Source organism: Danio aesculapii, chromosome 24 (assembly GCF_903798145.1).
Source record: "Danio aesculapii chromosome 24, fDanAes4.1, whole genome shotgun sequence".
Taxonomy (NCBI): Eukaryota; Metazoa; Chordata; class Actinopteri; order Cypriniformes; family Danionidae; genus Danio; species Danio aesculapii.
In genome coordinates, this window is record NC_079458.1 from 24,231,142 (window position 1) to 24,245,850 (window position 14,709).

At 35.3% G+C, this 14,709-nt stretch overlaps 1 protein-coding gene across 1 annotated transcript in view; it reads left to right on the forward strand.

The window, feature by feature from the left end:
- cntnap2a (contactin associated protein 2a) overlaps positions 1-14,709 on the forward strand; it is a 765,137-nt gene that overhangs the window by 590,164 nt on the left and 160,264 nt on the right. Inside the window, exon 16 of the mRNA XM_056451014.1 lies at positions 11,065-11,235. Within this exon, the coding sequence (XP_056306989.1) occupies positions 11,065-11,235 (171 nt within the window). The remainder of the gene's footprint in view (positions 1-11,064; positions 11,236-14,709) is intronic.

Consider the following 14,709-nt stretch of genomic DNA (forward strand, 5'->3'; position numbering starts at 1 on the left):
TAGATACTAATATGTTTTTAGATTAAGTTATACTTTAAATTAGGGCTGCACAATATTGAAAAAGCTGATATTGCGATATTTTATTTTTCTGTGATAAATATTGCGATATGAGTACAGTTTCACAAGATAATTTGCATAGCACTATCTGACTGTTTTTTGTTTTTTTGGAGACTAACAGAATTCAGGTACCGAACAATGTAAAAAAAAAATTCCAAATTTGCTTTGTCTCGTTTCTAGTCCAAATGTCAAAAAATTCTTAGATCAAGTTAAAATATTGCTTTGTTTTCAAGTTCAGAAGAAATGAGTGAAAATTATGAGTTTTTCCTTAAAGGGAACCTACGGTGAAAATCAACTTTTGTAAGCTGTTTGGACAGAACTGTGTTGGTATAGTGTGTCCACAGTCTTATTTGAGTGATTTAAACCCAGCAAGTATCTTTTTTTAATTTACTGACGTTAAAAATAGGATCCAAATTCCAGTGATTTTGAGGCCCACCGCAACATGACAAAGGAGTCTGGTTTCCCGCCTACCGAATTGATTAACAGATGCCATGTTTCTATAACAACATGTATACACGTGTCCACAAAACATTTTTGTTTTATACTTTTAAGTTTTATAAGTTTAAAACATTTTTAAAACAGAGCATGTTTGTAATAGACAAGTTCACTAAGTAATTACTAACCGCTACAGCCGCATGGTGTCAGTAAACAACCATATATATGTGTGGGTTGTGTGTGTGCTGCAAATGGCATTTGTGTGTGACTCATTATTTCAGAAAGGCTTGAATAAATTTGTCCACAAATACATGAAATAAGCTTACTTGATATTTTTGTCTAATGAGCTTTATTTTCAGTTTCATCCAGTGTCTCTGTCACTGCTGTTTATTTGAGGAGAGCTGTATATTTGTTTATTTGTGGGAGCGGTGGGCAGGGAGAAGCAGCTCAATTGCATTTAAAGCCACAGGCTACAAAAACAGCTACAATGTATTCAGACATCAAAATGGGAAAATTCTGGATTCTATAATAAATAATCTGATAGGTATTTTGAGCTGAAACTTTACAGACACATTCTGGAGACACCAAAGGCATATCTAATATCTTGTAAAAGTGGTGCCCTTTAAAACAAGTAAAATTATCTGTCAGTGGGTAAGTAAAAAAAATTTGTTTTTGCTTTGAAATGTAGATATTCAGACTAGAAACAAGACAAAAAATATTGTTGCATAAATTGTATAAATTCTGAATGAATACTGTAATTAAATGTACTTCCTGGTCAACTATAATACAGACTCAACCTTGCATATCTTGCGATGTGACTATTGCAAGTGTGCACATTGCAATATCAATGCTGGAACGATATATTGTGCAGCCCTACTTTAAATGTAAAACAGAAACCCCTATTATGTTACAACAAATCATTGTTGATTGTTTATATTTGATACACTGTTAACAGTATTATAATATACTTATCACAATCAACAGCCATCCAGGCTTGTAGATCGCTAGAAATCATTCACTTTCACTCTCATCACCATATGGACTACAAATCCTGCCATGCATCACACACACACACCTGTTCCGATTTTCCACTGACACACACACAGAGCCAAATACACAGCTGAAGCTCATCATTATACTATAAAACAGCACAGACACTCACACCAGTGCTGAGTCTTGTTGTATCTGTTTAAGTGAGCATTACGACACGTTTTCCTTGCCTAGCCGTGTTTGACCCATGTTTTGTTATGTTGTATACGTAGCTTTCGACTACTCTGTTTGCCTTACCTGTACCCGATTGCTCCTGTGTCTGATTATTGCCTGCATGACTATTTCTTAATAAAACCTGCATGTGGATCCTCACTCTGTTGTCCAGTGTCCCTCACATAACAGTACTATTGTAAAATAAGTACTAATAACAAAGGTATCTATTTTTTTTCTTTATTATGTCATTAGATAGTTAATTAGAGTGATTTCAGTGTTGTGTTTTGCATTTTTGTTACTTTGTTTGTCACAAATTTAAAACATATGTAAGTAAATATCAAATATCTTGTTTTTATCTTTTGCATTGAAGAGTTTCAATTTCAAAGAACATGATTTATGGACGTTACTAAAACAAGTTTTTTAGTAATATTCATTCAACATTGAGTATTAAAGAGTAAAACTTCCCCAAAAAATTCTAAAAAGTACTAAAAAGGTTGTTATCTGGTTTTGCAAAAGATCTCTTCATAAGTTGATATATACTGTATGTGTGAGGAGCCTACAGTACCAGCAACATCTGTGGATTTGGCACTAGCCTGGAAATTGCCTCTAGTTTTATATCCACATCTGCTATTACATCCCCATTTAAAGGCAAATCTCCTGCTCTGAAGCGATGACTCATGTTGATTCCTCTAAGGAGCACTTTTCCTCGGTAAAAGAACTGCTGTTGCGACCAGCTTTACAAGTTTCCTTCTTTGGCATGTGGAATATGCTACTGGAGCTGAATGAAACTTTTTGCCAAACAGCAATGCTTACTCAGCGTATTAATAATCAACATGAATAAGTTATCCGAAATGTAGTTTGCATGTTGACAGCACTGCTTACCATTGAGAGCAGCACATGCAAAATCACAAGACTAAACTTTCTTTAAAGCCAAAGCTTTTTTTTCCTCTTTATAAAAGTAGAACACTTTTTGAAGTGGTTCACAGTCGAGCACCTCTGCTCTCATTGTCCTTGACTCTGTTAAAATGAAATTCACAAGAAACGTCCAAACATTCATTCGCTTTTGTCACAGCTCAAGAACACTCCAAATCTTATTGAATCGGTTTAAAAAAAATCACATCTAGACATCACTCAAACTCCTGAGTGAGGAAAAAAAAGAAAACCTAACCAGAAGTGACGCGTGAAATTGAGATGCTTTGAAACAATCAGTGTAACATTCCATTTCCAACACACGATTGTAATCCTTCACTGAGGAAGGACAGTGGCGGCTCTTCTACGGGGCCAACTGTGAATTGTTTCGCTGCCATATTTAATCAGCCATATGCACCGCCTTATTAAGCTGATTTAAAAAAAGGCCCACGTCGTTCCAAAAAAACACAGGCTCCCGTTGAAAATTCGGCAAATTGGAGAATAATTAAGCAAGTATTTGCTGGAACATTGGGTGTTAATGGACAGAGCTTTAAAGACAGACTGAGAGTCTTTACATTTAGCAAGCTTGAATAAAGGAGCTGTTCCTGTGCTGCTATGATAAGAGCAGACCTCCCTTATGGACATGTGGACGTCTCTGGTTCTCTTACAATTGAAAAACTATTTGGGGATTTGTTTGTGGTGCAAGTGAGCACAGGAATTCATGCTATTAAACTGATAGTTCTCCCAAAAATGAACATTTACTCACAGTTTACTCAACCTCATGTGGTTCCATAACTTTATAAGTTTCATTTTTTGTTGAATACAAAAGATTTAGAAAACTGTAAAAAATGTGTAACCATTGACTTCAGTAGTGTAAGGTGAGTAAATGATGACAGAATTTAACTCTTTAAAGGGATAGTTTACCCAAAACTGAAAAATCTGTCATCATTTACTTGCTCTACATGTTTCAAACTAGGGCTGGACATTTAATCGAAAAGTAATCATTTAGGACCTATTATTGATCTAATTTTTCCAGGTCAATTTTTTCGACCCAACTTTGGCTGGTTTATACTTTTGCATCGAGCACGGACATATGGTCAGGCGCAGCATTCATGCATACTCTACTATACTAGAGGTACCTTATACGTTATACTTTGTATACTTTTCTATGTGAGCATATTTACTGTACAAAACCTGTCAGTAAACTACAAGGGTCTCAATTCATTCATTTTCTTTTCGGCTTTGTCCCCTTATTAATCCGGGGTCGCCACAGCGAAATGAACTGCCACTACAAGGGCAAAAAAAATTAAATAAATACATTCATTGAGTTCATTAATCATAATCGAGTTAAAATGTTCAATTACTTGAGATTTTGATTTTAGGCCAAATTTCCCAGCCCTATTTCAAGTCTTTATAACTTTCTTTCATCTGTTGATCACAAAAGAAGATATTTTGAAGAATGTTGGAAACCTGTAACTATTGACTTCCATACTACGAAAGTCAATAGTTACAGGTTTTAAGCTTTTTTCAAAATAATTAATTTTAAGTTTAACAGAAGAAAGAAACTCATAAAGGTTTGGGACAACTTGAGGGTTAATAAATTGTGAGTAAATTTTAATTTATGGCTTCTTTATTTCTTTATTCCTTTAATGTTGCAATACAAACATATTTAAAATGCATAACTGCATATATTCCTGCAAAAAATATATTAAACTATTTGCAAATACATACATTCAACTGCATTATCTAAATGTGCAAATAAATTCAAATAAAAACTACACTCTTAACCCAAATAATTACTACTACTACTACTACTAAAAATTGTGTGAAAACCAATTGCCTTTAGTTTTTACACATGTGACTATACAGTAAATTAACATATATCTATTACAAAAGCTATTACAGTAGCATTTCCTAAGTGTGTTATCTTATCTTGTACACAAACTACAGAATATACATTTTGTTTAGGCTGACTCATTAGCAGATCAGACAGTGCTGGTTGCTTAGTAACAAACCTAAGAGTAGATTGTCAGACTCGATGGCACATTTTAAGATTTCCTGACCATAGATAAGATATGGTTTTATAAAACAGAATAAGAACCCTAAATCACATTAAGATTTGCTTCTTTAATACAAATTTGGGAATAATCCTAAGTTAACAAATATCATAAGTTAATACCTAAGATGAGAAACTTTCTGTAATATGCTCTGTAATATGCTCAAAAGAGGGGGTTGATCTAGTACTAGATCTAGTACTACCTAATAAAGTGGCATGAGTGGATTTCATGTGATTGTAATTCAGGCCACTCACATATTTCCAATGAGCGTGCATTGCAAAATTGGAGTATTTTTAAATAGAATGTTCTTAAAATTATGGGATATATGTGGCTGTAAGAAATAAAAGGAAGGGGTCCTTGACTTCTCTGGCATTCAGTGCTGATGGAGTGAACCATTTTGCATGTACGCTCCAATGCCCCTATATAGCAATGACGCCATGTGGTTGCTGACTCTGCAGAAATTTTACTACCTGCAGTCTGAATTCATTTGAAATGGACACAAAGGCAATTTCTCTTCCATTGCATTGTCTTTGCAGGCTGCATTCAAAAATAAACTTAGCCTTTCAAGACAGTGAATCATTATAATGAATAATTACGTGACAGTTCATTTAAATTAATCCACATAAAGGAATTAATGATTCACTGAATAAATTTGACAGAGGTTCTTTAAATGTTGTTTATAGGATAGCTCAAAAATAAGAAATAAAAGAGTTCAACTTATACTTTTTGCTCAACTGAAAACAAAAGTTATAGAGGTTTGAAATGACATAATGGGTAGTAAATTGTCTGAATTCTTTTTAATTCATTGGTTGAAACATGTTGTCATATTAGCCTGTCATATGAACCTTAAGACATTGTTATTAGTTTTGAATCACATTTGTTACATCAACCTTCTACAATTCATACTTAATGATATTAAAATGAGAATATAGAGCTCATACTTGAAGTATAAAATAATAGTTTGACTAGTTTAACTAATAATAGTTTTTCAAATTGAGGGGAACCATTTTCACATTTCCGGGTTTCTCAGTAGCGGAAGGTGTTGGGTAAACTTAGAGCGCAGTGAATGGAAGAGTACAACAAATAACTTTCTTACAATCCTATTTGCTGAAATAATAAAAGAAAAACTCAATGATGGTGTTATCAGACTTTCCGAAAAAGGGAAAATATAGTGCGAGACTGATGACTGCAGCCGAAGGATAGAATAACGTCAAATTTACTCTAAGCCCCAAAGACGCTGGCTGTTCCTCAGTTCCAAGAATGCACAGAATGGACTTGCATGCTTGTGAACTGCGAGAATGCGTCCTCTGAGAAACGAGATGCTGCGTTCCTCCTGATGGTCACGTGACCTTCACGCATTTTTACCGGAAAATTATTTAAACATTACAGCATTCATACAATTCATTGTTTTCCCCCTTTTCAATATGTACATATCCATATGGTGCAAACTATGATATTCATATTGCCCCAAAAGTAAAATAAAATTAGATGAAATACAGCATATATTGATATAAACGAATATGCATTTAAAATATATATTGTTAATATTAATTGTAATGTCTATAGGGTATTTTTAAATCTTTGGTTTTTATTCAAAGGTCTGTAGTTGTTATTGTCAAGACAAAAAATACAATGCAATAAAACACAAGAGACAAAAGTAGCTGATCAATCAAACAACACAAGGCATGTAGTAATTTGTGAACAACAGGTTTCTCGCCAGTGTACTGACCATGTTGTAAACGTAGAAGATTTAGAGATTTTCCAACATAGGCTCTTTCTAAAAACGTAGCCCTATATACAGTACGTTTCTAGAGATTGCAAATTATGTGATCAGAAGTACGTATGGCTGCATTTCATTTTTAAAATGAACACTGGGGGGGCGGTGTGACACTGTTCCTTTTCGCGCTTACAAGCTGACCGCTTACCTCCTTGTGGACGGCTTTCCTGCTGTTTCCAGTTTGTCCAGTTAGCTCGCCATGTATGTCAGTGGACTTGAGACATAAAGAGGAGCTGACCATGTCAACGGGGTTCGAGTCCAGTGAAGAACGATTCCAGAAAGTGGGTAAGACAGAAACAGAATCCAAAAAACAAGTAAATAACAGGGTGAGAACGTGGTAAAAATCAGACAAGGGCTTTTTTTTTTTTCAATTAAATTCATCTTTATGTCTATAGTGCTTTTACAATGTAGATTGTGTCTAAGCATCTTTCAATAGAAGATTAAAGTAAATTGAAACAGTGTCAGTCCAGTTTTCAGTGTTGAAGTTCGGTTTAGTTCAGTTCAGTGTGGTTTAATATTCACTGCTGAGAGTTCAAACACTGAAGAGCAAATCCATTGATGCGCAGCTCTACAGGTCCTGAAACATGCAAGCCAGTGGCGACAGTGGCGAGGAAAAAACTTCACAAATTAGTGAAAGTGAGGAATTAAAAAACTTGTAAGAAACCAGGTTCAGTTGGGCAGGACCATTTCTCCTTTTTCTGGATTGCTTTTGAAAACTGTTGATTAGGTTTAGGTAAGTTGGTGGGTGGGTCAATCAATACAATTGGTTGGGTTTAGGGAAAGAGGAGGGTGGGTCACGAAAACAAAAACTGCAAAAAAATTAAACATAGCTCCTGGGACGTCTTTAGCAGTCTCCAGAAATGTATATAGAAGTATGTTTTCAGAATGAGCCTGGGCTGACATTTGCATATCAAAAATATGAAGCTCTAAATAGTTTTTAAAATCTCAGCTTATATATGTATTTTTAAGTTAGCATTTCTGCTTTTGTTAACCTTGTAAACCCATTTAGTTGGAAATAATTATTAGTGTACCAGAGTTATACTAATATTGACACTTTGAATAAAACTTTGCCCTAGTCTCTCTATTTCGATCTGTCTAGAGATGACATCATCCCCCAGTATCTCTCCAGTCTGTTGTCGCAGTGTTCTTCTCCATCATATTCAGTTTTTCACCCCTCCTCAGATCTTTTATTCTCTCTCTTCTGCTCTCCTCCTCTCTGTACAGTTGAGTTTTATGTATGACATTAGAGCAGAGAGAACTAACGTTATTTAGCTCTCTGATTTAAAGCACACCAGTCACACTAAATGTCTGGGGATAAATCTGATCTCAGTCATTATTAATGGGAGAACGTCTGTGTCTGTCACTCTGTGTTTGTGGTTTAGCATTTAGCCAGTCGCTAAGCAAAAAAGAATTTCAGCCAAACATCGTGCCGGTTATTTATTATGACAGTGTTGAAAATGCCTATAAATAAAAATCAGCTGAAAAACCAGCTCAAATCAGCAGGAAATTCCTTGTTAGTTTGGAGCTGGTTTAGCTAGTTGAGCAGCGCAGTCCTTTTTTCTAATACTAGTTGTCTTGCTGGTTAAGTTAATTACTAATCTTGCTGGTTAAGCTAATTACTAACGTAATACTAATCACTAAGTATTAAGTATTTCTAACCAGTTTTGTTGAAAGACATGTTAGGGGTAGATGGCTTGTAAATCAGTATTTTTATTCATTAAAGGTGCAGTATGTAAGTTTGACACTCAGTGGTTAAACTAGGTATTGCACACCTGGTTCAAAACACACGCAAGTGCAGGTTGCCAGATTGACGTCAACAGTGTGCTTGACTGTCAAGCCATAAGGCTTATTTAAGATTGATTTAAACCATGTTCTAAATAAATGCAACAATGTGATAGAAGGAATATTAAAAGGAGTTTTGTTCTAACCAACATCTGAAATAGATATTTTAAAAAAGGCTTCTATTTCTTGCAGCTGAACTACAGAAAACTGACAATGATCACCTCAGGTACCTCATGTGCCTTATTCAGTTTTAAATGTCATTTTATGTGACATTTATTGCCATATACTGAAATCAGCAGCAAATAGTTCACCTCAGATCTTGAAAATAAAATAAACCGCTTGGAATTGAACTTTAGAACTGTGACTCAGTGCAAACCAACACATATCAGTGATTCAGCATCTACATTCAAAAGACAAAGGTCCACAATTTTTCCCATACATGAGCTCATATGTCCTATTTTGACTGCTATGCCATCATAAATAGTGAAAATAACTTATCGAAAAAGGCTTTAAGACCAAGCAGAATCCTTTGTTGGCTGTCGCTTCGGTCTGACATCAGCTAATCAGTTTTGGCCAATGCAAACAATTATTTTTCATGAGTCCAACATCCAGCTGTGCAAGAAAACATGCAATCTGATGTATTGTTATATCTGATGTATCTGTATTGTTTTTTTAAATAGAGAAAACATTTTACAAATAACTTTTATTCTAAATCTTGGACCTTATTCTTGAAACAAAAAATTATCAATGAAAAGATGTGATTCACCAAAAGCAACCGATATTAAAATTAATTTGAATACTATTTTGGCTATTGTTGTTATCCATGAATTTTTAAATGTACTTTTTTTTGATTAGGATGACCATCACGAAAATCTATTTCAGCTAAAATAGCGCTTAAAATACTCACTAAAATGCAGTATATAAATCTCATAATTAAATAGTAGCCTAAATAATGCCTATAACCACAAAAAGGTCCATTTTTTGAGAAAAAAAGAACCACCCCTTTCACCAGGCTGGCAATGGGCCTGATATTTAATAATGTTAAAGAGGTTTAATGTGTAGATTATAAACTTTACCATTTCGTTGAGTGCAGTAAGTGCACTATTCTGTGCTTCTGAGTGGCTGTATTTAATTTTTTTTTCATGTTTAATCTGGTGCAAACAGCCAAATTGTTTGTCACTGCAAATCTCCACATATAGCATGTTGTTAGGACACAGGGTTACAATGTGACCTGCTCACCTAATGTTTACGTTCATAATATTTATATGATTTGCTAATTAATAACCACCTTATGTGGAACTCTGAATCTGCGTCTCATTTCAGTCAGCTAATGACCTCCACCGGAGGTCGCATTTCGGTCAGAGGCACATGCTTTAAGAGCCTTTCTGACTGAATGAATCAAATATGCTGTTTTCCAACAAATCAACCTGGGGTGCTTAAATATAACTGGCTAAACTGGCAGGTTAAAATGACCAAAACAAAGGCAGACGTTCTGGAAAGTAACACACATTTTCAAAGCAGAATATCTTTTAGAACTCTTTTAGATTGTTTTTCAGATAAACAAGAATGTTCACTTGCCATGTTTCTTAAATATGTGCAAACATATTATGGTATTTTTATGCTTTAGATGAGTCAAAAACTTACATATAGCACCTTTAAGTATCTAATGCTTACCAATTGCTTTGTGTTACTTTGTGTACTCCCTTCTCCTATGCCAATAATGCTAGTTTGAATCACAGTGGACATACTGTACAGTGGACAGTACAGTAAAGTGGATTGGTGCCAACCCCTTTGTACTCCATGTCAGAGGAGCTCATCAGAAAATAGAACTGGCATCGTAAATTTGATGGGTGGCAAGCTAGTAGTTTCTGTGCATGTAAAGCCCAGTCTTTAACTTGTTACTGATTCACAGAGCAGGGCAAGTACAACTTGAGGGGTTACACAGACATCAGCATTCAAAACAGCATATTTGTCAACAGGAAGTATTCACAAGAAAGCATCGCAGCCAGTGTTGTGTTTTAATTCTACAAGGATATGACTAGAATAACGATGGAGAGCTGGCATATTTCTCCCACACATGCAACCCACACACTAATACAGCCACAGAATATCCAATAACTGTCCATGGCAAAGCTCTGGAGATATTCCGACTAAATATAAGCTCCCCCCAAACCCCTGTTTGATTTTGAGTGATCTCTCACTTTATCCTTCACCTCAGCCATCACTAAAAATACCACTCTTACCTGAGAAATGCACTACTCATCATCTAAGAGAGAAATGACACTTTATTTCTGTGTCTTCCACTCAGATGGGTAGGGATCTCTATTACACGGCAGGTGGGGGTCAGACTATGAGGGCTATCGGAAAGCGTTGGCAAGCTGGCTTTAAAATGACTGTTGGGTATCAAACACTCTCCATTCCCCAACAGACACACACACAAGCGAGGTTACATACACAATACTCACTGTAGTAATGGCAAGAACTCACTAAAGCCCTGAATGCTGCACTTCCACTCAAATTTCTGACAAGAGTTGACTTGTGTGATTGAATTGTTGTTTTCCTCTTGTTTGATGGCTTCCTCCTAAGTGTTTTTCGATGCTACAGGTCATATCTCAAATGTTTTTTTGAAAACACGAGACCTCTGAAGACTGGCCACTGTGCAGAATACAGAATCAGACAACGCAATAAGTCATTTTGTGTCAGCCAAAGCTTTGCTTTTGTGAATTTCATGGTGCTTTAATGTGGTTCGGGTTCAGATATTGGATAAAAAAGACCTTGACTGCTGACTTCAGAAGTAGAACTGTTGAAAGTAAACTTCGGCCTTTTCTCTGGTCTGCTTTACAGGAAGCTACTGGAACGCAGCGTCCTTCAACACGCCATCTTCGTACCTGCACTTTTCCACTTTTCAAGGTGAAACAAGTGCTGATATCTCCTTTTACTTCAAGACCTCCGCTCCCTATGGCGTCTTCCTGGAAAACCTCGGAAACACAGATTTCATCCGTCTGGAGCTGAAATGTAAGAACTTGGCTTATGTTGTCTTTGTTTTACTCTTCTTTTTATCCTGTCTGTCTGTCCTGCTGCTGGTCTGGATCCAATTGTTATGCACTTTTATGCGGATTGTAAAGTTTGAAAAGAGAAAAAGAGGAAGGAATCAAAATCAGCACACATACCTGTCCTCTTTCCTAAAGTCCTCTGGTGGACACACTCATTACAATGCATTCACCTCATGTGTGCTGCTAATTGTTCTCTGCTGAATATAAATAGAGGCTTTTGAATAAAAAAACACACTCTGTAATTGCCTATAAGCGCCTATTTACTGATATGTTTGCAGCCTTTTTCTCTAGAATGTCTAGATTATACATCAAGGAGCATAACCGAGGATTTGAATTGTTTGCTGGGTATAAAAAGAAGCATAAGAGGCAAATCTGTTTCATGCAGATTGAGTTTTCAACCCGAGAGCCGAGCTGGCAGGTCTTTCACACTGTTTACAGCACAATAGGCAATACAGAATGCAAAACGGCACTGTTGCGGAGAAATCTTGTGTAGCGTGCAGTGTTTCATGTTTCCTGAAGTGGTTTATTGTCGCTGAAAGATTTTTTGCTCTTTAATGTATTACTCAAATGTCTGTGCAAATCTTTAAATGGAGTTTTATGTACTTTGTCTACTGTTTCTACTGCACTGGTCGATTGTTCCAGTCTTACCTAGACTTAAAACCAACAGTTAGAGGAGAAAAGGACAGATCAGCATTCTCATAATCATTAGCTAATGGCAAAGTTTTTATCCATACACAAATATGCATCAAACTGAATTTGAGACCTAAATGATAAAAACTGTATTGATTTGTAGTTTATTCACTTTTTAAGGCACTGCTCCTTTTTGAACACTGCTGAAGACAAAATTATTAGTCTCCTGTGATATATATATATATATATATATATATATATTTTTTATATATAATTCAGTATTTTTCTTCTGGAGAAAGTCTAATTTGTTTTAGTTTGGTTGTAATAAAAATATTTTTAAACATTTAATTTGATTGCTTACAGAACAACATGTTGTCCACTGACTTGCTTAATTAACCTAACTTGCCTATAGTTTTCCGAAATAACCTAGTTAAACCTTTAAATCACACTTTAACCAGTTAAACTCTGCGTCGTCATCGAATTTCACTTTAAGATTTAAAGTGCTAGCATTGCACCAGACCCCCTTAAGTGGTTTCGATTGAAAGTGTAGAATCTATATTTTATGCACATATGCATCACTTTGGTTTTTATTCTACTGTACAAAAGTTATTTAAACTTAAATACACAGTATTTTGGATACCTGAGCTGGGTATTGAACATTGGTTCATTTTCATATTTTTCAAATTGTTCATATATGACACATGTACAAGTTATAGCTCAAATGAAAGCTCTTGCCGGTGCTCATACGGTTCTAGCATTCTTTTTACTGAATTATATTCTCATATCAAACAGTTGTTGAATGAATCGCGGTGTTTCCATGGCGCAGAAGTGTAAACAATACATTTATGATCAATAAGCAGCCCCAGATAGCACAGACAGCTGTCATCTCTTACCTTATGCTGTGCGCTTCAGGGCCATTTCTCCTCTGTTTTTGAGGTGATGTGCATAAGTAATCCTTTTATATGTCTGACGTGATCCAAACACAGTGAATTATGTTTGATCAAACAAAAGAATAGTGAAATATGAAAACAATAACCGATCCCTGACCTCTCATCAGTTGGAACACAATAACTTTTGCATAGATTATGGTAGAGACATTTTTCTTTTTTCCTATGATTACAGACATGTGCAGGAACCACAAAAATTAATTACAGCAAGCTAGACCACACAGAACCTAAAAGGTACACTTTTAAATTTGAGTTTATAAAAAAAATTCAAAAAGCGCCTCTTTTTTAGGTGTTTATTAAACATAGACAACATATACAGTTATTTTAAACACTTTCAATAGTGTTTTATGAAATTCATATTAAGTTATGAGATTCAAAGGGTTTTCTTTAAAATGATACCAAATTTTTGCATTTACACCTCTGCATGTGGATTTGGGAAGCTTTTAAATTTGGGTAGGCAAAATCCAGGCGGAAATCCCAAAACAGCACTAGAGTTTAACTGGTTAAACTGAATAATAGTGTTTTGCAATGTAAATATAACTATTATGTTTATTTGCTATCATGGCAAAGGCCAACAAAGTTAGTCATTAGAAATTAGTTGTTAAAACTATTTTGTGAATAAAATGCAACTATTTTTAATTAACTTGTATTATACTATCTTAAACATTGTGGAAATATTACACATTCAATTCTAAATTAAAGTATTAAGATATTGTATTTAGTTTAGTTTCCTTTAAGGGGGAAAATTGAACAAATAATCTGTAAAAAAAAAAAAAAAAAACGGTGTAAATGTTTTTCTATTTAAACTAAAATGCTTATGAACTAAAGATTCTTTTAACACTTCAGTTGAAATTACTGAACTAAACTAACATTTAGTTCAAAGCCATTGTGTTTGATAAATGCTGCATTTCTGTCAAACCTCAAATGGGTTTTCAGCCCAGTAAGAACAAGCTACGTGCTACAGTTCCACCAGAAAGACTTGGGATGCAGATAAACGTTTTAACATTTCTGGAGAAAGCATAAAACATTGCAATTTCAGTTACTGTCTTTTGTGTATACTATAGTCTTTTGGCCTAAGCCCCGTCAATGATCTTGTCTTGTGAAGAGCTGGCAAATACTGCCTGAAGATGATGGCAGGGCAGAGATAACCCCCTGCGAGAATGGGGCCCAACCTGGTGGTGGTAAGGAGAATGGAGGGAACTTCGGCTACGTCACCTAAATGAAGGCGAAGGAAATTGTTTAGACTGCTTATTTATATCACTTGTTTGATCATTATTAGCTGAATTGATGAATGAAGAATGACGTAGAATTAGAGTCTTCCTGGTAGAGCCTTCGCTGTAACTTGCATTTCCTCTGAATTTTGGGTTGTGCTTCGGATATTGCATTTTTTTATTGTCACCTCATAAAGTTTTCAGTTGATTTAAAGTCAGGGCTTTGAGCTGGCCACTCCATTACCTCAGTCCTTTTTTTGACTGAAACTAATATGCTGTTCATTTACTTGTGTGTTTTTGGGTTATTGTCTTGATGAAATGCTAATTTTAATGCCATTTCCTCTTCAGTACAGGGACACATAAACTATTATGTATATATCAAAGTATTTTGATGTTTTCAAATTGATCCGTGTTACCTAGTAAACAATAATTAGGCCGAATGTCACAGTATGAGAAACATCCTCAAACCATCACCATGCACCACTAGCTTCACAGTGATCTGAGGTTTGAATTCTGTAATTGGGGGTCATGTTTTAAGATCAGAAAATAACAATTTTACCCTCATTAGGCGCTGATAACACAGAACATGCTTTTTTGCGTTAAGAGGCGCATCTCTTGAATGGTGTAGTGACGGCCGCGAGTATTTTC